This window comes from Lampetra fluviatilis, chromosome 62, assembly GCF_964198595.1.
Source record: "Lampetra fluviatilis chromosome 62, kcLamFluv1.1, whole genome shotgun sequence".
NCBI lineage: Eukaryota > Metazoa > Chordata > Hyperoartia > Petromyzontiformes > Petromyzontidae > Lampetra > Lampetra fluviatilis.
The window spans coordinates 4,668,815-4,691,120 of NC_136336.1; the positions used below are offsets into that span (position 1 = coordinate 4,668,815).

Sequence of the window (22,306 nt, forward strand, 5' to 3'; positions counted from 1 at the left end):
CCACGGGAAGGGATGACAGGAGATGAGATGGCGGGGATGGGTTTGAGATGGATGGGATAAGATGAGATGGATAGCAGGAGATGGATGGGATGAGATGGATGGCAGGAGATGAAATGCTGTCGATGGGATGAGATGAATGATATGAGATGGTATGAGTAGGATGACATTGATGAGATGGTGTCCACGGGAAGGGATGACAGGAGATGAGATGGCGTGGATTGGTTTGAGATGGATGGGATAAGATGATGTGGGAGGGATGGGATTGGATGAGAAATGATGGGATAGAGTGTTTGGTGGTCGTGGCAAGCGACTTGCGCTCCGAAACCAGTCACCCAAGTTGGATTCCCGCTCATGATCAACATCTGCGACGATTACCTGAGCTCGCCCGGGGCATTCCCAACATCGACTCCACTGGTGGCGGTGCTTAAACATCAGCATTGGGGAGACAAAGACTGCCGGGGCGGGGATTCGGCCACACCACCCGTTCGTGTGCTGAGCTGGCCTTAATAGGTGCTCGCAAGCAGCCCCTAACACATGGGGGGTCGTTGTTTTCGTGCGTGTGATTTGTGCGGAGCGGTGGGTGTAGCGGTTAGCGCTGCGCTGCGCTACGAACCCGGCGACCCGAGTTCAATTCCCGCTCACGGCACAACACCGGAGACGATTATCTGAACCGGGCCTGGGCATCCCCTAGGTCTACTCAGCCTCAAATGAGTACCCGGTGCGGTGTGTAAACATCGCCACTAGGGAGACAAAGGCGGCCGGGCGTTGTGTTGGCCACCCACCCCCTCTTGTGCCGTGCCGGCCTTCATGAACAGCACTTGCCTCCAACAGGCTATACGGGGGATCTTTGCCTTTGTTTCGTGATTGGACGGGGGGGGGGGGGGTCTCACGGCTCATGGTGGGGGGCGTGTAGGAGCTGTGGTGCCCCCCCTTTCGGGGGGAATGTCCAAGTCGGCCCTCGGCTCCCTGAAACATCAACAACGTTGAACACACGCTGGGTCAACAACAACAACAACAACCACGACAACAGCAAACAAAAACGTTGTGACTATCCAAACCCGACAACTACATTTTCCCGCACCTCCGATTTGCACGGCTGGCTAGGCACGGTGCAAAAAGAAGTTCAGCAGACATGTATACATAGCTCACACTCGTTTTCTTTTTTTCCACTGGCACATGCGAGCCGTGCCAGGTGTATGTGGGGGCCGTCCCGAACACACCTGGCACGGCTATTTTCCATTACGGGCCGAAACTAAACCGTGATACGCGTGGCTGACCCATGCCGTGCCGGCCTTCAAGGAGCAGTGGGCGATGGAGGAGGCCGTGTGCTCGGTGGCAGATGACGGGGAGCTCTGCGTGCTGATATGAGCTACCCGTCGGAGGCCGTTGGACTGCGAGAAGGGCGGCGTGCAGAACGAGAGAGAGTGAGCGAGAGAGTGACCGAGAGAGTGAGGGAGAGAGCGAGAGAGTGAGTGAGAGAGTGAGCGAGAGAGTGAGTGAGAGAGTGAGCGAGAGAGTGAGTGAGAGAGTGAGCGAGAGAGCGAGAGAGAGAGTGAGCGAGAGAGTGAGCGAGAGAGTGAGCGAGAGAGTGAGCGAGAGGTGGGGGTTTACATAAAGCAAAGTTTAAATTAAAAAAAACCGTGATACGCGGTCATTGCGCGAAACGTCGGAATCTGGTTCGGGGGGAGGGCCAAGCAGGGCCTAGGGGTGGGGCCAAATGACGCGGCCACGGCGTGTGACGTCGGTAGGCGATGTCGGTGGCACGGCACGGCACGGTTTTTCAGCACTGTGGAAAAGAAACGAACTGCAGCCGCGCCCGGCTGGCTCGGTTGTGCCAGCGGGAGAAAGAGGCGAGTGAGGCCTGGGTAGGGGGGGGGGTGTGGTTGGGGGGAGGAGGGGGGGGGTGGTTGGTGGGTGGGGGGGAGTGAGGGGTGGGTGTGGTGGTGAGTCGTGGTTGGTGGGTGGGTGGGGGTGGGGGTTGGTGGTGGTGGGTGGGTGGGTGTGGTGGTGGTGGTGGTTGGTGGGTGGGGGGGAGTGGGAGGTGGGTTGGGTGGTGAGTCGTGGTTGGTGGGTGGAGGTGGTTGGTGGTGGTTGGTGGGTGAGGGGGAGTGGTGGGGGGGAGTGGTGGGTGGGTGGGGTGGTGAGTCGTGGTTGGTGGGTGGGGGGGAGTGGTGGGTGGGGGGGAGTGGTGAGTCATGGTTGGTGGGTGGGTGGGGGGGGGTTGGTGGGTGGGTGGGGGGGAGTGAGGGGGTGGGTGTGGTGGTGAGTCGTGGTTGGTGGGTTGGTGGTGGTGGGTGGGTGGGTGTGGTGGTGGTTGGTGGGTGGGGGGGGTTGATGAGTCGTGATTAGTGGGTGGGGGTGGGGGTTGGTGGTGGTGGTGGTTGGTGGGTGGGGGGGAGTGGGGGGTGGGTGTGGTGGTGAGTCGTGGTTGGTGAGTGGGTGGGGGGTGGGGGCGGTGGTTGGTGGGTTGGTGGTGGTGGGTGGGGTGGTGAGTCGTGGTTGGTTAGTGGGGGTAGTGGGGGGTGGGTGGTGTGATGAGTCGTGGTTGGTGGGTTGGTGATGGTGGGGGGTGGGTGTGGTGGTGAGTCGTGGTTGGTGGGTGGGTGGGGGGTAGTGGAGGGGGGGGGGGTCTCACCTCTCCGTGCTCCCCATCTCTGTCATCATCTGTGGGGGAGAGTGGCACCAGGAGGACACCCGCTGTGAGTTTGACACGGAACCATTTCCCCCACCCCTCACCCCCCACCCCTCACCCCTCACCCCTCACCCCCCCACCCCTCACCCCCCACCCCTCACCCCCCCACCCCTCACCCCCCCACCCCTCACCCCCCCACCAATCCCCACAGGTAAACACCTGCACCTCCACGGCCACCAAAACAAAGACAAAGATCCCCCGGGTAGCCTCAACATGCCGTCGGGGCAAGTGCAGTTAGCGAGTAGCAGCACCTGTGAGGGTGCGGGTGGCCGGCACTACGCCCGACCGCCTTTGTCTCCCCAGTGGCGATGTTTACACACCGCATCAGGTACTCATTTGAGGCTGAGTCGACTTAGGGGAGGACCCAGGACCGGTTCGGTGTTGGTGGACGGGTGGGTTGACTCTCCAACACACCGGCTAGCGCTGTGCGAGTGACTATTTGGCGTGTCTTGTTGTTTACGCGACAAACCGTGACCAGTGCCGGATGAAGCGAAGTGCGTGGCCTGTATAGCAAATGATGTTATAAAGAGACCCTAATTATAAAAAAATACATAAATATTAAAACACTAATTTCTCTACTCGCACAGTAAAGTAATTGCATTTTTTCATTTGCTATACGGCCAGATAATAATGACAAATCGCTAACCTTAAACACCCGGTCGTCCATAAAAGTCGAAGGCGGTATAGTACTATAGTAGTAGAGCAAGTGCAGAATCACTGAACCGGAATTTTATAGCTTGAAAGCGTTTAGCGCGGGGCCCTTGAAAGTGCGGGGCCCGAAGCTACTACTACTACATATGTAGTAGCTACTACACGTGTAGTAGCTACTACACGTGTATGCTACAGGAGCTGTAGTAGCTACTACATATGATTTTGCTCCTACGATCATCCGGCACCGAAGCTTACTGAGATCGCATGGTTCCTGCGTTGGCTGTCAGGTTCAACGGCGCATTTATATTGACGCGATCGTACCCCACAACCCTCGCCCTCTATTATGGATAAGCTGGGTCGCGAAAGCCTCCACCACCACCACCACCTCCCACCACCACCACCACCTCCCACCACCACCACCACGACTAAGTGTTCAACCGAATTATCATAATTGCGCTCTTTTCGCCGCCTGCTTCACAGAGGACGTTTAAACATCGTCTGACGTCAATCGGCAAACAGTGGGGCCGTTGTGTGTGGCAGCAGCGTGCGTCGACAATTCCACATGTGCCAAACGCGTAAATTGCGGTCGCAAGTTTTACTCTAATGAGGGTGGTGGTGGTGGTGGTGGGGGTGGTGGTGGTGGTGGTGGTGGGGGTGGTGGTGGTGGTAGTGGTGGTGGTGGTGGTAGTGGTGGTGGTAGTGGTGGTAGTGGTGGGGGTGGTAGTGGTGGGGGTGGTGGTGGTGGTGGGGGTGGTGGTGGTGGTAGTGGTGGTGGTAGTGGTGGTGGTAGTGGTGGTAGTGGTGGGGGTGGTAGTGGTGGTGGTGGTGGTAGTGGTGGGGGTGTTGGGGGTGGTGGTGGTGGGGGTGGTGGTGGTGGTAGTGGTGGGGGTGTTGGGGGTGGTGGTGGTGGGGGTGGTGGGGGTGGTGGTGGTGGTAGTGGTGGTAGTGGTGGGGGTGGTGGTGGTGGTGGTAGTGGTGGGGGTGGTGGTGGTGCTAGTGGTGGGGGTGGTGGTGGTGGTAGTGGTGGTGGTGGGGGTGATGGTGGTGGGGGTGGTGGTGGTAGTGGTGGTGGTGGTTGTGGTTGAGCGATACAGACGAAGCAATCATCGTCTCCCACCGGCTGACGTGGCGGGGTGGAGGTCGTCGTTACAAAACGAGACCCCTCCTCGTCGCTTTTGAGTTCCCAATGCACCCTGGCTCGGGCTGAAATCGACGTGAAACTCGTCAGCCATACAGTGGTTTGTCTTAACCAGGGTGGCACGCACACCACATCCACCACCCCCCCCCCCCCTATTCTGCAGTGCCGGATTAGTGCGGGGCCTGTAGAATGTGATGTTATAAAGGGGCCCTAAATAAATAAAAAACGTGAATATTAAAAAAAACTTTTTTTTACTTGCATAGTAAAGTAATTGTATGTTTTCATTTGCTATACAGCCAGACGATACGGCAAATCGCTGACCGTAAACACCCAGTCGTTCATGAACGTCGAAGGCAGTATAGTACTATAGTAATAGAGCGAGTGCAGAATCACTGAACCGGAATTGATAGCTTGAAAGCGTTTAGCGCGGGGCCCTTGAGAGTGCGGGGCCCGTAATATATGTAGCTGCTTTTGCTACTAGGATAATCCGGCACTGGAAGGCGGTATAGTACTATAGTAATAGAGCAAGTGCAGAATCACTTAACCGAAATTGATAGCTTGAAAGCATTTAGCGCGGGGCCCTTGAAAGTGCAGGACCTATAAAATATGTAGCTGCTGTTGCTACTAGGATAATCCGGCACTGGAAGGCAGTATAGTACTATAGTAATAGAGCAAGTGCAGAATCACTGAACCGAAATTGATAGCTTGAAAGCATTTAGCGCGGGGCTCTTGAAAGTGCAGGACCTATAACATATGTAGCTGCTGTTGCTACTAGGATAATCCGGCACTGGAAGGCGGTATAGTACTATAGTAATAGAGCAAGTGCAGAATCACTTAACCGAAATTGATAGCTTGAAAGCATTTAGCGCGGGGCCCTTGAAAGTGCAGGACCTATAAAATATGTAGCTGCTGATGCTACTAGGATAATCCGGCACTGGAAGGCAGTATAGTACTATAGTAATAGAGCAAGTGCAGAATCACTGAACCGAAATTGATAGCTTGAAAGCATTTAGCGCGGGGCTCTTGAAAGTGCAGGACCTATAACATATGTAGCTGCTGTTGCTACTAAGATAATCCGGCACTGGAAGGCAGTATAGTACTATAGTAATAGAGCAAGTGCAGAATCACTGAACTGGAATTGATTGCTTGAAAGCGTTTAGCGCGGGGCCCTTGAAAGTGCGGGGCCAGTAGCATCTGTAGCTACTTGTGCTACTCGAATCATTATAATCCTGCACGACCCCTCTCTCTGTCTCTCTGGGGGTGCGAGATGCCGTTTCTGGGGTGTGTGAGACATGGGCAGAATTCATATTTTTTGGTAAAGTCACGCAGATAGAACATTAAAATAATTTCACTTTATTCTGATGATTTTATTATTTTATCTTCGTGACTTTACCGAAAGACCAAAGAATATGAATTCCTGCAGCCACGAAAGCTTTAAGTCGAGATTTATGGTCGGAACTTTATTTTTTTTTAGAAGGTAAATAATCGAAAACACAAATTAAACACGGGGCACCTTTGAGAGTACAACTTTGTTTCATCAAACCTTTTTGCTGTTGATGTTAACATGATAAAAAAACAAATATTTCGATTGAGACCCAGATGAGGGTGCAAGGCTGCTCTGAAGCTATCCCTCCGTGCCATCTTGTGAACAATAAACTTTCTAAAAATGTATTTTTTCAGATTTAGTGCGAGTTCTTCTCTCACATTCTTGGCCACCCTTTCATTTGGTGGTGGTGGTGGGTGGGTGGCTGGGTCGGTTGGGGGCGTGGGGGGGGTGTCTTTTATTTTCTTTACGGCGGTTTTATGACGGCAGCGTGGAAGAACGAGAGCCGGTCCAGTGCCCGTGCAGCTGCCAATGATTCATTTATACGGAGCGCGCCCCCCCCTCGCCCCCCCACCCCGCCACTCAGCTGTGACGCACATCGTCGTCAGCATTGTCGTCATCGTCAGCATCGTCATCGTCGTCATCATCGTCGTCGTCGTCATCATCGTCGTCATCGTCGTCGTCATCGTCGTCATCATGGTCGTCATCATCGTCGTCGTCATCGTCATCGTCATCATCATCGTCGTCATCATCGTCATCATCGTCGTCATCATCGTCGTCATTGTCGTCATCGTCGTCGTCATCGTCGTCATCATCGTCGTCGTCATCGTCGTCATCATCGTCGTCGTCGTCGTCATCGTCGTCATCGTCGTCATCATCGTCGTCATCGTCGTCGTCATCATCGTCGTCATCATCGTCGTCATCATCGTCGTCATTGTTGTTATCATCGTCGTCATCGTCGTTGTCATCGTCATTGTTTTCATCATCGTCGTCATCATCGTCATCATCGTCATCATCATCGTCATCATCATCCTCGTCATCGTCATCATCATCGTCGTCATCGTCGTCATCATCGTCGTCATCATCGTCGTCATCGTCATCATCATCGTCATCATTGTCATCATCGTCATCATCATCGTCGTCGTCATCGTCGTCATCGTCATCATCATCGTCGTCATCGTCGTCATCATCGTCGTCATCATCGTCGTCATCGTCATCATCATCGTCGTCATCGTTGTCATCATCGTCGTCATCATCGTCGTCATCATCGTCGTCATCGTCGTCATCATCATCGTCGTCATCATCGTCGTCATCATCATCGTCATCATCGTCGTCATCATCGTCGTCATCGTCGTCATCGTCGTCATCACACGACCATGGGTGGAGATAATAGAGTGTTTTCAGTTCGATCGCGTGAATATATAAATGTGTCGTTAAACCCACCACCACCTGACACAGCCAACTAGTAAGGTTTGTCACGTAGCCAGAACGTGGCCAATTCGTCACTAGTACAGCACTAGTGTATAGTGTAGTGTGTAGTGTAGTGTATAGTGTAGTGTATAGTGTAGTGTATAGTGTAGTGTATAGTAGTGTATAGTGTAGTGTGTAGTGTAGTGTATAGTAGTGTATAGTGTAGTGTATTGTGTAGTGTATAGTGTAGTGTATAGTGTAGTGTATTGTGTAGTGTATAGTGTAGTGTATAGGAGTGTAGTGTATAGTGTAGTGTATAGTAGTGTATAGTGTAGTGCATAGTGTAGTGTATAGTAGTGTATTGTGTAGTGTATAGTGTAGTGTATAGTGTAGTGTATAGTAGTGTATAGTGTAGTGTATAGTAGTGTATAGTGTAGTGTATAGTGTAGTGTATAGTAGTGTATAGTGTAGTGCATAGTGTAGTGTATAGTGTAGTGTATAGTAGTGTAGTGTATAGTAGTGTATAGTAGTGTAGTGTATAGTGTAGTGTATAGTGTAGTATACTAGTACAGCACCACCGGTTGTGTGTTGGAGAGCCAAGCCACAACATTTACAATCCGAGTACGACGTTTCGCCAGTAATCACAACCAGCTTCATCAGGCGACAGCCAGATTTGTGGAGAAGTCTACCTGCTCCGTTCCTTATATAGATAAATACAGTAGGCGTCAGGGTTTCTGATTCTGGCTGATCGGGTTGGAGAGCAGGCCAGCCATCAGCTAGCCAGGAAACTCGTGGCATGGATTATTGTAAAAGTTCTAGATTTGAAGCTTTCGTGACTGCAAGGATTCATATTCTTAGGTTTTTTTCGGTAAAGTCACGTAGGTAAAACATTAAAATTAATCAAAGTAAAATAAAAATAATATAAAAATCACGACGTTTCGGAGGCAACACAAGCTTCCGTCTTCAGGTGGAACCGTCACAGCACGATAGCTGTAAAAGTCCTGCATTACCCATGATAGCCTCACTCATTGTCATGCCAATCAATGTTTTATTGTACCAGGTCAGGCGCACGCTGAGCTGTTATGTAACTCTTTTTCAGAAGCCACCTGGCTCACGCAAATTATAGCTCGCAGAAGTGGCTTATCATTTGGACATTCATCGCAAGCCAAATACTCTAAATGCGCGCACGTTGATTCTAAACGTCGAGGGAAAAATCCACGCGACCACGGAGAGAGAGAGACAGAGAGACACATGCAAACTCCAAATATAAAGCCGTTGGGGTCCAACTCACGACCTCCTGTATACCAGGCGAGGGAGTTAACATCTCCTAGCCACCAATGATCCACACACACACACAGAGAGAGAGAGATCCATAGACTCGCATAGACTGAGTTGTGATTAAACCAGATTCCCCCTTGCACTGGGAGAGAGAGAGAAGCTTGTGTTGCCTCCGAATCGTCGTGATTTAATTGAGTTGTTTTTTCATTGATGTTTTATCTACGTGACTTTACCGAAAAAAAAAACAAAGAGTATGAATCCTTGCAGTCACGAAAACTTCAGATTTAGACCTATACATCACTTGAGAAGCATCCCAACTGGCTCCTGGAGTCGAGTCGAATCAGTCGACTCGAATCGACCTCTGGTGGGGAGTGAGGGTGGTGTGTGATGTGTGGGATCGATTCTCACCTGGAGATGTTTGGTCGTTGAGCAGGAAGAGGGTTGCTGGGGTTGGTCGACGCTTTCTCAACTGCAGCACGCAAACAAAAACAAAAACAACAACAACAACACGCTGTGTGTGAACACGTGGGCCCGTGCTCTGTCCACTGCTGGATGGAGGAGTCGTGGTGATTATGTGTTGTCTATCTGCTGCCGGATGAAGGCTCTGCCCATCATCATCATAAACTAACACACACATCACCCTACCATCCATCACTACCATCACCCTACCAACCATCACCACCATCACCCTACCATCCACCACTACCATTACCCTACCATACACCACTACCATCACCCTACCAACCATCACTACCATCACCCTACCATCCACCACTACCATCACCCTACCAACCATCACTACCATCACCCTACCATCCACCACTACCATCACCCTACCATCCATCACTACCATCACCCTACCATTCATCACCACCATCACCCTACCATCCATCACCTCCATCACCCTACCATCCATCACTACCATCACCCTACCATCCATCACCACCATCACCCTACCAACCATCACTACCATCACCCTACCATCCATCACCACCATCACCCTACCATCCATCACTACCATCACCCTACCATCCATCACTACCATCACCCTACCAACCATCACTACCATCACCCTATCATCCATCACCACCATCACCCTACCATCCATCACTACCATCACCCTACCAACCATCACCACCATCACCCTACCATCCATCACTACCATCACCCTACCATCCATCACTACCATCACTCTACCATCCATCACCACCATCACCCTACCAACCATCACTACCATCACCCTACCATCCATCACTACCATCACCCTACCATCCATCACTACCATCACTCTACCATCCATCACCACCATCACCCTACCAACCATCACCACCATCACCCTACCATCCATCACCACCATCACCCTACCATCCATCACCACCATCACCCTACCATCCACCACTACCATCACCCTACCATCCATCACCACCATCACCCTACCATCCATCACCACCATCACCCTACCATCCATCACCTCCATCACCCTACCATCCATCACTACCATCACCCTAAGATCCATCACTACCATCACCCTACCAACCATCACTACCATCACCCTACCATCCATCACCACCATCACCCTACCATCCATCACTACCATCAACCTACCAACCATCACCACCATCACCCTACCATCCATCACTACCATCACCCTACCATCCATCACTACCATCACTCTACCATCCATCACCACCATCACCCTACAAACCATCACTACCATCACCCTACCATCCATCACTACCATCACCCTACCATCCATCACTACCATCACCCTACCAACCATCACCACCATCACCCTACCATCCATCACTACCATCACCCTACCATCCATCACTACCATCACTCTACCATCCATCACCACCATCACCCTACCAACCATCACCACCATCACCCTACCATCCATCACCACCATCACCCTACCATCTATCACTACCATCACCCTACCATCCATCACCACCATCACCCTACCATCCACCACTACCATCACCCTACCATCCACCACCACCATCACCCTACCAACCATCACGACCATCACCCTACCATCCATCACCACCATCACCCTACCATCCATCACTACCATCACCCAACCAACCATCACCACCATCACCCTACCATCCATCACCACCATCACCCTACCATCCATCACCACCATCACCGTACCATCCACCACTACCATCACCCTACCATCCATCACTACCATCACCCTACCATCCATCACTACCATCACTCTACCATCCATCACCACCATCACCCTACCAACCATCACCACCATCACCCTACCATCCATCACCACCATCACCCTACCATCTATCACTACCATCACCCTACCATCCATCACCACCATCACCCTACCATCCACCACTACCATCACCCTACCATCCACCACCACCATCACCCTACCAACCATCACGACCATCACCCTACCATCCATCACCACCATCACCCTACCATCCATCACTACCATCACCCAACCAACCATCACCACCATCACCCTACCATCCATCACCACCATCACCCTACCATCCATCACCACCATCACCGTACCATCCACCACTACCATCACCCTACCATCCATCACTACCATCACCCTACCATCCATCACTACCATCACTCTACCATCCATCACCACCATCACCCTACCAACCATCACCACCATCACCCTACCATCCATCACCACCATCACCCTACCATCTATCACTACCATCACCCTACCATCCATCACCACCATCACCCTACCATCCACCACTACCATCACCCTACCATCCACCACCACCATCACCCTACCAACCATCACGACCATCACCCTACCATCCATCACCACCATCACCCTACCATCCATCACTACCATCACCCAACCAACCATCACCACCATCACCCTACCATCCATCACCACCATCACCCTACCATCCATCACTACCATCACCCAACCAACCATCACCACCATCACCCTACCATCCATCACCACCATCACCCTACCAACAACCAACACGTGACCACCCACCAACACGTGACACTGATAGGGATGAGACTTTTTTTCGGGGAACTTTTACAAATTCAGATATTGAAGGGGCATCCTGGGATGCCATCCGCTGCGACTACTTGCAAGTCGACGATGCATTCGCAGGGCAAGAAACGATCGCGATGACCGCAGCTTGGAGAGAGGAGAGATGGAGGGGGGCTGTGAGAGAGCAAGCAGAGAGAGAGAGATTGAGAGAGTGCAGAGGGTGAGAGAGAACGAGGGATGGCGAGTGAGATAGGAATGAGAGAGATAGAGAGAGAGGGTGTGGGGGGGCCTGGTTTTCAGAGAGTGACAGAGTTTATGGAGATAAAGAGAGATGACACGGGGTTTTAGAGAGAGATAGGGGGGGGTGGAGGGTTTATGAGTGAGAGGGGAGCGACAGGGTAGGGAGAGGGGGTTAATGGGGAGGGAGAGAGAATGTTTAGAAAAAAATCATAATATTACAAATATTACATAGAAAACATCGGGGGAATATAGACATGGAGTAGGGAGAGAGGGAGTAGAGAGATGGGGGGGGGGGTAGAGAGAGAGGGGGTAGAGAGAGGGGGTAGAGAGAGGGGGTAGAGAGTGAGGGGGAGGGGTAGAGAGAGGGGGTAGAGAGAGAGGGGGGGGTAGAGAGAGAGGGGGTAGAGAGAGAGGGGGGGGGGTAGAGAGAGGGGGTAGAGAGAGAGGGGGTAGAGAGAGGGGGGGTAGAGAAAGAGGGGGTAGAGAGCGAGGGGGTAGATAGAGAGGGGGTAGAGAGAGGGGGGTAGAGAGAGGGGGTAGAGAGAGAGGGGGGGGTAGAGAGAGGGGGTAGAGAGAGGGGGGGGGGTAGAGAGAGGGGGTAGAGAGAGGAGGGGGTAGAGAGAGGGGGTAGAGAGAGAGGGGGTAGAGAGAGAGAGAGGGGGGGGTAGAGAGAGGGGGTAGAGAGAGAGGGGGTAGAGAGAGAGAGAGGGGGGGGTAGAGAGAGGGGGTAGAGAGAGAGGGGGTAGAGAGAGAGAGGGGGTAGAGAGAGAGGGGGTAGAGAGAGAGAGAGGGGGGGTAGAGAGAGGGGGTAGAGAGAGAGGGGGTAGAGAGAGAGAGGGGGGGGGTAGAGAGAGGGGGTAGAGAGAGGGGGGAGAGAGAGGCAACGGGTAAGGAGAGCAGAGAATGAAATCTATTGTGAAATATTTCATTTAAAAAGGGGGGGGGGGGCGGGGGAGTTTACATAAAGCAAAGTATTAAAAAAAAACCGAAATGATGAACGAAGCAAAGTGCCGACTACACCGAGCATCTTCTTGTTTCCGCTGATCGTAAAAAAAAAGAAAAAAAAAGAGAGGTGTGGATAGAGGGTTTATGAGTGAGAAGAGAGCGACAGGGTAGGGAGAGGAGGGGTTGTGAGGGGGTGGTGGTGGTGGGGTGAGCGACCGAGGCAGTACAGAGATGAGATGGAGCGGGGATTCATCTTCTTGGTTCTTTCGGTAAAGTCCCGTAGAAGGGAAATAAAAAAACATAATAAAATAATTTTATTATTTTTAAAATAATTTTATTCATTTTATTATGTTTTATTTTTTTCCCTCCTACGTGACTTTACCGAAAGAACCAAGAAGATGAATCTCTGCAGTCACGAAAGCTTTAAATCTAAAAAAATGGTGTGGGGAGTTAGAAAGTTTACAGCACACGTGCATGGGGGAGGGGGGGGGGACGTTGCCTAACTGCGCGCCGAGCAGGAACTATCGACCCACCTGACTTGGGCGGCCAGACAAAGACAAAGATCCCCCGTGTAGCATCAACAGACTGTTGGGGCAAGTGCTGTTAGCGAGTCGCACCCTATGAAGACCGGCACGGCTCACTATAGGGGTTGGGCGGCTAGCACCACGCCCGGCCGCCTTTGTCTCCCCAGTGGCGATGTTTGCTACACACCGCACCAGGTACTCATTTGAGGCTGAGTCGACCTAGGGGTGGCCCAGGAACGGTTCGGACGATCGTCACTGGCGGTGGTGGTGGCCGTGAGCGGGAATCGAACTCGGGTGGCCGGGATTCGTCTGACACCCAAACAAACATTACCACACAGACAGCTCCTCAGCGTTCGCCAACAACAACAACAACATCAACAACATCAACATCAACAACAACAACATCAACAACAACATCAACAACAACAAGAAGATCATCAGACAAACACGAAAACTAACGTCCGTGTCGGCCCAGCAATATAAAATCGACCATTGGCACTGAAGGCACACGAGACTACCACGGCCGGCCCGCTAAAATTAGAAACGGGATTTTGTTTTACCGGATTTAAATCGTTTTTATTTAATTCCCCCCTACCCCGCCACCACCACACCTCCCCTCTAATACCCGATTAGCGCGGCCGTCGTGAAAGCGACAGTTCAGATGTCGCTTTCACGGTCGACGCTTCCGAAGGGAGTTTGGCCTCGTTTGGTCGCGGGGCGTGTCCAGAGAGGCCTCTGGGCCTCATCGAAAGAGGCCGCTGGGCCTCGTCGAGAAAGACTGAAGCAGAGGACGCAACCGGGTACCCGATACCCGTACCCTACCCGATACCCGGCTAGCCGTACCCGGCCGAGTACGGGTACCCGTTTGCGACCCTGGTGCGGCCGGGTACTGGTACGGGTAAGGAATCAAAACCCGTTTGCGACCTCTGGTTGGTGGGTGAGTGAGTGGGTGAGTGGGTGAGTGCGTGGGTGGGTGAGTGGGTGAGTGAGTGGGTGAGTGCGTGCGTGGGTGGGTGAGTGGGTGAGTGGGTGAGTGAGTGGGTGAGTGGGTGAGTGGGTGAGTGCGTGGGAGAGTTTGCGACCCTGGTGCGGCCGGGTACGGGTACGGGTAGGCCGTGAGTCACTGGTGAGTCACCGTTTGTCACTCATTTCCCAACGTCTTGTCTCTTCTCACAATTCAAGTTCCTAGAATCAACCCACCCGCGCCTGCAACGTGGCTTCATCGCAGAGGTCGCAATCGGGTACGGGTACGGCCGGGTACGGGTACCCGTTTGCGACCCTGGTGCGGCCGGGTACGGGTACTGGTAAGGAATCAAACCCCGTTTGCGACCTCTGGACTGAAGGCCGTATCGAGAAAGGCCGCGGGAAAAAAGTCGCGGGCTCTAGTTGGTCCGCGGGCTTCACGATAATGTTTATTTTCGGGATCGAACCCACGACCTCCTGTATACCAGGCGAGGAAGTTAACATCTCCTAGCCACCGTGATGATGATGATGATGAGAGAGACACGCAAACTCCACATATACAGCAGCAGGCGTCAGGGTCGGGATCGAACCCACGACCTCCTGTATACCAGGCGAGGCAGTTAACATCTCTCGTGACCCAGACATCGTTCCCTCCTTCTCCTCCTGACCTTTCTCGCTATCGCGAGCAAATTGTCCAGGATGCGCACTCGTCATAAAAAGCACAGAGGGGGAGACGAGACAAAGAGAGGGAGAGAGAGAAGAAAAACAATGAATCAATTGAGACTCGATAATGGAAATTCCTAAGAGATAATGATTTTCTTATTTGAGTTTGCCGTGTCGGCTGGCACCCGTGGCTCGCTAGGACGTAACGGAGGCCTACAGAGTAAAAATGTACGAATGTTAGTGCTGGATTATCGTAGTAGCTACTACTACATGTGTAGTAGCTACTACTACATGTGTAGTAGTAGCTAGTATATGTGTAATAGCTACTACACTACTACATGTGCAGTAGCTACTACATGTGTCGTATCTGGATCGAATCCATGACCCGTACATGTAGTAGCTAGTAGTAGCTACTACACGTGTAGTAGCTACTACACTACTACACGTGTAGTAGCTACTACACTACTACATGTGCAGTAGCTACTACATGTGTCGTATCTGGATCGAATCCATGACCCGTACACGTGTAGTAGCGAATAGTAGCTACTACACGTGTAGTAGCTACTACACTACTACACGTGTAGTAGCTACTACACTACTACACGTGTAGTAGCTACTACACGTGTAGTCGCTACGGGCCCCGCACTTTCAAGGGCCCCGCGATAAATGCTTTCAAGCTACCAATTCAGGTTCAGTGATTCTGCACTTGCTCTATCACTATAGTACTATACCGCTTTCAACTTGTATGAACGACTGGGTGTTTAAGGTGAGCGATTTGTCGTATTATCTGGCTGTATAGCAAATGAAAAAAAAAACAGTTACTTTACAATGCGAGTAAAAAAATAAATCTGTGTTTTAATATTTACGTGTTTTTTTTTAATGTAGTGCCCCTTGATTACATCATATGCTACAGGCCCCGCACTTCGCTTAATCCGGCACTGACGCATGTTGAATTTCTGTCGCAACCGTACGTTGCCAAACAGCGCTAATCGGTTGGCTAAAATGACAACAATAACAACAACAACAACGACGACGACGAGAAGACGCGACCGTGAAGAACGATGTGTTCTTTCCACACCGATCAAGTGCCAATGGGATAATTTTGTTGTCACGCGTTTGATAATTGTGTCGAGGATAAATGGACGCCTGCCCAAATCGTAAACAGCGTGTCCTTGCCGATACACACGCCAGCCAGGATTAGGTAAAGCGAGCCTGACTGTTGATGAGACACTGAATATCAAAACCAGTGCTGGCTGATAAACACGTGGGAGTTCGTCAGCATTGGCTTCAAGCGAGCCTCACTGCTGATGAGACACTGAATATCAAAACCAGTGCTGGCTGATAAACACGTGGGAGTTCGTCAGCATTGGCTTCAAGCGAGCCTCACTGCTGATGAGACACTGAATTTCAAAACCAGTGCTGACTGATAAACACGTGGTAGTTCCGATTTAAAGCTTTCGTGACTGCAGGGATTCATCTTCTTGGTTCTTTCGGTAAAGTCACGTAGAAGGAAAATAATAAAATTATAAGAATAATAAATAAATTAAATAACTTTTATATGCTTTTTATTTTATTATTTTCCTTCTACGTGACTTACATTTTTTTTTTAAATGTTTTATTTGTATTATTTTATTATTTTCCTTCTACGTGACTTTACCGAAAGAACCAAGAACACGTGGGAGTTCGTCAGCGTTGGCTTCAAGCGAGCCGCACTGCTGATGAGACACGTGATGTGGGATCTGGTCCAGAGTATTTTGCTTGCATTGATGTGTAACAAAGATACCCGTGCTTGAATATCTTACGTTAAGGGACGTGTGCGTATGAAGGAGGGATATGTAGTCTGTGGGGAGCGGTGGTGCAGCGGTTAGCGCCGCGCTGCGCTACGAACCCGGCGACCCGGGTTCGATTCCCGCTCACGGCCAACACCCAGTGACGCTCATCTGAACCGGACGTCTGGCCAGGCATGGAAGAGTAGGCCAAGTATGCGCCCTATCCAGAGGGCACCGTTGTAGGGATCCCCTCGAGAGGAGGACCCTTCCACCGGCAGTGGCACGAGCGAGCTGATTGCAGGGGCTGCGCCTTTAGCTTCACCTTCAAGCCCTCGACGGAGCACCGCGTGCAAGGCAGCAATGTTGACAAAACACGCGACTAAGCCGCAACGCTCACCACCGCCTTGTGCACTGACTCGGCCCTTATTCTAACGACGCTCACCGTCTCCGTGTCCCTTTGCAGTGAGACAGTGGGTGGGTGGGTGGGTGATCGATGCAGTAGGCCAGGCTGCGGCACAGTTACCGTGCAGGAAGAAAAACTAAAAGTTCAAGTCGAAAGTGCCGCGACAAAACACAGTAAAGTCACGTAGAATGGAAATAATAAAAGAATAAAAATAAAACATAATAAAATAATATAATATCATAAAATATTTATTTCCATTCTACGTGACTTTACCGAAAGAACCAAGAAGGTGAATCCCTGCAGTCACGAAAGCTTTACATCGAAATTTGAAACACAGTAAGACAAAGACAAAGATCCCCCGTATAGCCTTTGAAAGACTGTCGGGGCAAGTGCTGTTAGCGAGTAGCACGTATGAAGGCCGGTGGGGAACACGAGGCGGTGTTTACATATCGCACTAGGTGCTCATTTGAGGCTGAGTCGGCCTAGGGGAGGACCCGGGACCGGTTCAAATAATCGTCACCGGTTGTGGTGGTGGTCGTTAGCGGGAATAAAACCCGGGTCGCCGGGTTCGTAGCGCAGCGCGCTAACCACTGCACCACCGCTCCCCACAACAACAATATAATAAGACACACAGACAGCACAGTTAATACGAAGTCACATGCACACACACACAATGATCTCACCACACAGCGTTCGCACAGGGCGAACACTGTTTCTTAGCCAGTGCTGTGTACTTTCACACAGCACTCTGCCACCGCTCCCCACTAGATATAGATACAAAGATCCCCCGTGTAGCCTTAACATACTGTAGGGGCAAGTGCTGTTAGCGAGCAGCACCTATGAAGGCCGGAACGGCACACGAGGGGGTGGGTGGCCAGCACCACGCCCGGCCGCCTTTGTCTCCCTTAGTGGCGAAGTTTAAACACCGCACCGGGTACTCATTTGAGGCTGAGTCGACCTAGGGGAGGCCAAGGACCGGTTCTGATAATCGTCATCGGTGTTGGTGGCCGTGAGTGGGAATTGAACTCGGGTCGCCGGGTTCATAGCGCAGCGCGCTAACCGCTGCACAACCGCTCCCCACAGTACACACACGCATACAAAGACAAAGATACCCCGTCTAGCCTTAACAGACTGTTGGGGCAAGTGCTGTCAACGAGTGAATACCAGCACGGCACACGAGGGTGTGGTGTGGCCAATGCCATGCGCGGCCGGATCTGTGCACATACCGCAACCAGGTACTAATTTAAGGCTAGGTCGACCTAGGGGAGGTACCGGACCGACACGCGCGTAAACCACATACAAAGACAAAGGTCCCCCCGTGTAGCCTTCACAGGCTGTTGGGGCCAAGTGCTGTTAGCGAGCAGCATCTATGAAGACCGCCACTGATGTCAGCCGTGAGTTCGGGCACCACGTGGTGAGATGTTGACTACCTCGCGTGGTCTACAGGAGGTCGTGGGTTCAATCACGATCCTAACGCCTGCTGCTGTAAATGTGGACTTTGCGTTTCTCTCTTTCATCATCATCACGGTGGCTAGGAGATGTTAACTGCCTCGCCTGTTCTACAGGAGATCGTGGGTTCAATCACGACCCTGACGCCTGCTCTATATTTGGAGTTTGTGTGTCTCTCATCAGCATCACGGTGGCTAGGAGATGTTAACTACTTCGCCTGTTCTACAGGAGATCGTGGGTTCAATCACGATCCTTACGCCTGCTGCTGTATATTTGTAGTTTGCGTGGTCTCCCTCTCTCTCCCCGTGGTCGCGTGGATTTCCTCCGGGAATTCCCCCCCCCTCCCCACTCCACATTTAGAATCATCATCCACGCGTCGACACATTTCCACGCGATGATAAACTGCTTCGTCGAGTTATCGCTCGTCGCTTCTGATAAAAAAAAATTATAATATTTATCACGATTGTATAGTTGCACGAACTCTCTCTCTCAACTCACCTGTTCTGATGAGCGGGGATCCAAGTGACCGTGCAGCTGTTTGCTTGGCACCTCAAACTGAAGCTTCTTCTTGGGGCTCTTCCGCTGATCCATGGCGGGTATCCCACGCAAGCCCAGGTTCAGGGTCGAGGTCACACAAGGTCACGAGGCGTCAGCCGAGGTCGCGACAAGGGATGGGTCAGCCTCTCGGAGCGATTGGTCACGCGCTGAGCTGGGCTACTTGCACGTGCGTTTGACGTTCGTGTCTTTCTCTCGCTTTGACTCACTCGAACAAAAGTCTCTCTGACTCAACGTATCCCTCTCTCTCTCTCACTCAAACTTCGCTCGGCTCAGTCTCCCTGGCTCTCGCTCTCTCTCCTCTCTCTTTCTCTCTTCACCTTCGCGAGCCGAGAGCGCAACGAGTGACAAGGCGGGACGCTGAAAGTGAAATGCTCCACATTTCGCATCGGTGGGGGAGGGGGGGAGCGAGGCGTTAGGGGGCGGGGCGCTTCAGGATTCCATGGCCAATCTTCAAACGAGCCCAGCCGCTGCCAACTCTATAGCTAGCCAATCAGATGCTAGCCGTGAAGCTAGCTCTAACCTCTAAAGTCTAAACCCTAACCCTATCAATAGGCCATACAAACTAGCCAATGAGATCTAGCCGTTGAACCTAGCCCTAAACTCTAAACCCTAACCCTATTAATAGGCCATACAAATTAGCGCATCAGAAGCGAGCCCTAACCTCTAAACCCTAACCCTATCAATAGGCCATACAAACTAGCTAATCAGATGCTCGCCCTGACCTCTAAACCCTAACCCTATCAGTAGGTCATACAAACTAGCTAATCAGATGCTAGCCCTCACCTCTAAACCCTAACCCTATCAGCAGGCCATACAAACTAGCCAATGAGATGCTAGCCCTGAAGCTAGCCCTAACCTCTAAACCCTAACCCTATCAATAGGCCATACAAACTAGCTAATCAGATGCTAGCCCTAACCTCTAAACTCTAACCCTATCAATAGGCCATACAAACTAGCTAATCAGATGCTAGCCCTAACCTCTAAACCCTAACCCTATCAATAGGCCATACAAATTAGCCAATGAGATGCTAGCCCTGAAGCTAGCCCTAACCTCTAAACCCTAACCATATCAATAGACCATACAAACTAGCCAATTAGATACTAGCCCTGAAGCTAGCCATAACCTCTAAACCCTAACCCTATCAATAGGCCATACAAACTAGCCATATTCGATGCTAGCCCTAACCTCTAAACCATAACCCTATCAATAGGCCATACAAACTAGCCAATAAGATCTAGCCGTTGAAGCTAGCCCTAAACTCTAAGCCCTAACCCTATTAATAGGCCATACAAACTAGGCAATCAGATGCTAGCCGTGAAGCTAGCCATAACCTCTAAACCCTATCTGTAACACACACACAGAAAAACAAACTCAACATTTCAAGGGCCGCAATTGCCACGTGCTGAATAAAGGGCACAAAGGAGTTCATTAAAGAGCCTCCGGGTGCGTGCTTCTGAGCCCCAGGTTTTTCCGACCCCCAGAAGCTCCACCAAACCTCCCTCCTCTACAGCCTGAGCCCCAAATTAGGCACTCCACCCCGAGTAGTCTACCCACAGCCATCACCCCCCCCCCCATCACCATCATCACCACCAGATGCCCACCACCACCACCAAAGACCTCCTCCGTCCACCACCCCGAGCTCCCCACGCACACCTCTTTCTCTTTTTTTACGATCAGTGGAAACAAGAAGATGCTCGGTGTAGTCGGCACTTTGCTTCGTTCATCATTTCGAATTTTTTTTTAAACTTTGCTTTTTGTAAAACCCCCATCTCTCGCTCACTTTCTCGCTCACTCTCTCGCTCACTCTTTCGCTGTCTCCCCGACAGACCTGGTCTTCACCTGAGGACGGCTGCTTGCGTTGTGGCCGAAACGTCGTGAGAATTATTTTATTATGTTTTATTTTGTATTATTTTATTACTTCCCTTCTACGTGACTTTACCGAAAGAACCAAGAAGATGAAAAAGAGCTGTTTAGCTCGGTGGGACCTTACCTGGTAAAATATAAATAGTTTAATTTTCGATTTAAAGCTTTCGTGACTGCAGGGATTCATCTTCTTGGTTCTTTCGGTAAAGTCACGTAAAAGGGAAATAATAAAATTATACAAATAAAACATAATAAGAACCAAAAAGATAAACCCCCACCCCTCTCCTTCCCCCCATACCCCCCTCATCCCCCAGGCCCCCCACCCCGCCCCTCCCCCAGGCCCCCCCACCCCGCCCCTCCGTGAGCCCCCCATGAATAATGGAGGGGGGCCCCCCGGGCCGCGCTGGTAACGACACCCGAGGAGGAGGAGTGCCGAGCCGCGATGGGGTGGAGAGGCCCCTTCTCCTGCCCCGACTTCTCGGCGAAAAGGGCGTCCGTTTCAAGTCCCAAATGTCATCGTTAATTGAGCAATCATCGCCGCGGATTAAATGCTGAAGTGTCTGTGTGTGTGTGAGTGTGTGTGTAAGGGTGTGTGTGTGAGTGTGTGAGAGTGTGTGTGTGTGAGAGAGTGTGTGTGAGTGTGTGAGAATGTGTGTGTGTGAAAATGTGTGTGTGTGAATGTGTGTGAGAGTGTGTGTGTGAGAGTGTGTGTGAGGGTGTGTGTGAGGGTGTGTGTGTGTGTGAGAATGTGTGTGTGTGAGTGTGTGTGAGAGTGTGTGTGTGTGTGTGAGAGTGTGTGTGAGGATATGTGTGTGTGTGTGAGAGTGGGTGTGCGAGAGTGTGTGAGTGTGTGTGTGGGGAGCGGTGGTGTAGTAGCGGTGTGTAAACATCGACACGAGGAAGACAAAGACGGCCGGGCGTGGTGCCATCTACCCCTCCCTCCCTCGTGTGCAGTGCCGGCCTTCATAGGCGCTGCTCGCTAACAGCACTTGCCCCTACTGCCTGTTACAGGCTACACGGGGGACCTTTGTGTTTGCACTGTCGCTCCATACAGAGCTCTGGGTCTCGACGGTCCTCTCTCTCCGCTCCGCTAGCAACACGTGGACCCTCTCTTTGAAGCAACATCTGTTGCTGCTTACAGTCAACATTCAGGCTGGCCTGCCCACGATCCATCATTGGGCTCAACCAGGCAGAATTGTGCGAAGGTTCTCGCGAAGATCCACGCAATGGGAGATCTGGACACGGTCCCATCGGTGAGATCCATGTAGCCCCCCCCATCCCCGCATGCTCAGTCAACGCATGCTCCAAGCAGCTTCTGTTTATCATTAGACCTCCTTTGCCAGTACCGAAATATAGTAATAGGGGTTTTCCCCTTTTGTCTGGCAACAAAACTGAAACCTTTCGACGAGGAATCGTGTCTGCATTAACCACAAT

At 51.4% G+C, this 22,306-nt stretch overlaps 1 protein-coding gene across 2 annotated transcripts in view; it reads right to left on the reverse strand.

The window, feature by feature from the left end:
* Positions 1 to 19,357, reverse strand: part of LOC144951367 (uncharacterized) — a 38,240-nt gene extending 18,883 nt beyond the window's left edge. For both annotated transcript variants that reach the window (XM_078881596.1, XM_078881595.1), the window contains exons 1-4: positions 18,949 to 19,357; positions 8,902 to 8,962; positions 2,636 to 2,664; positions 891 to 966 (exon numbers count right to left, since the gene is read on the reverse strand). In XM_078881596.1, the coding sequence (XP_078737722.1) occupies positions 891 to 966; positions 2,636 to 2,664; positions 8,902 to 8,962; positions 18,949 to 19,041 (259 nt within the window). In that variant the 5' untranslated portion in view covers positions 19,042 to 19,357. The remainder of the gene's footprint in view (positions 1 to 890; positions 967 to 2,635; positions 2,665 to 8,901; positions 8,963 to 18,948) is intronic.
* Between the last annotated feature and the right edge of the window lie 2,949 nt (positions 19,358 to 22,306).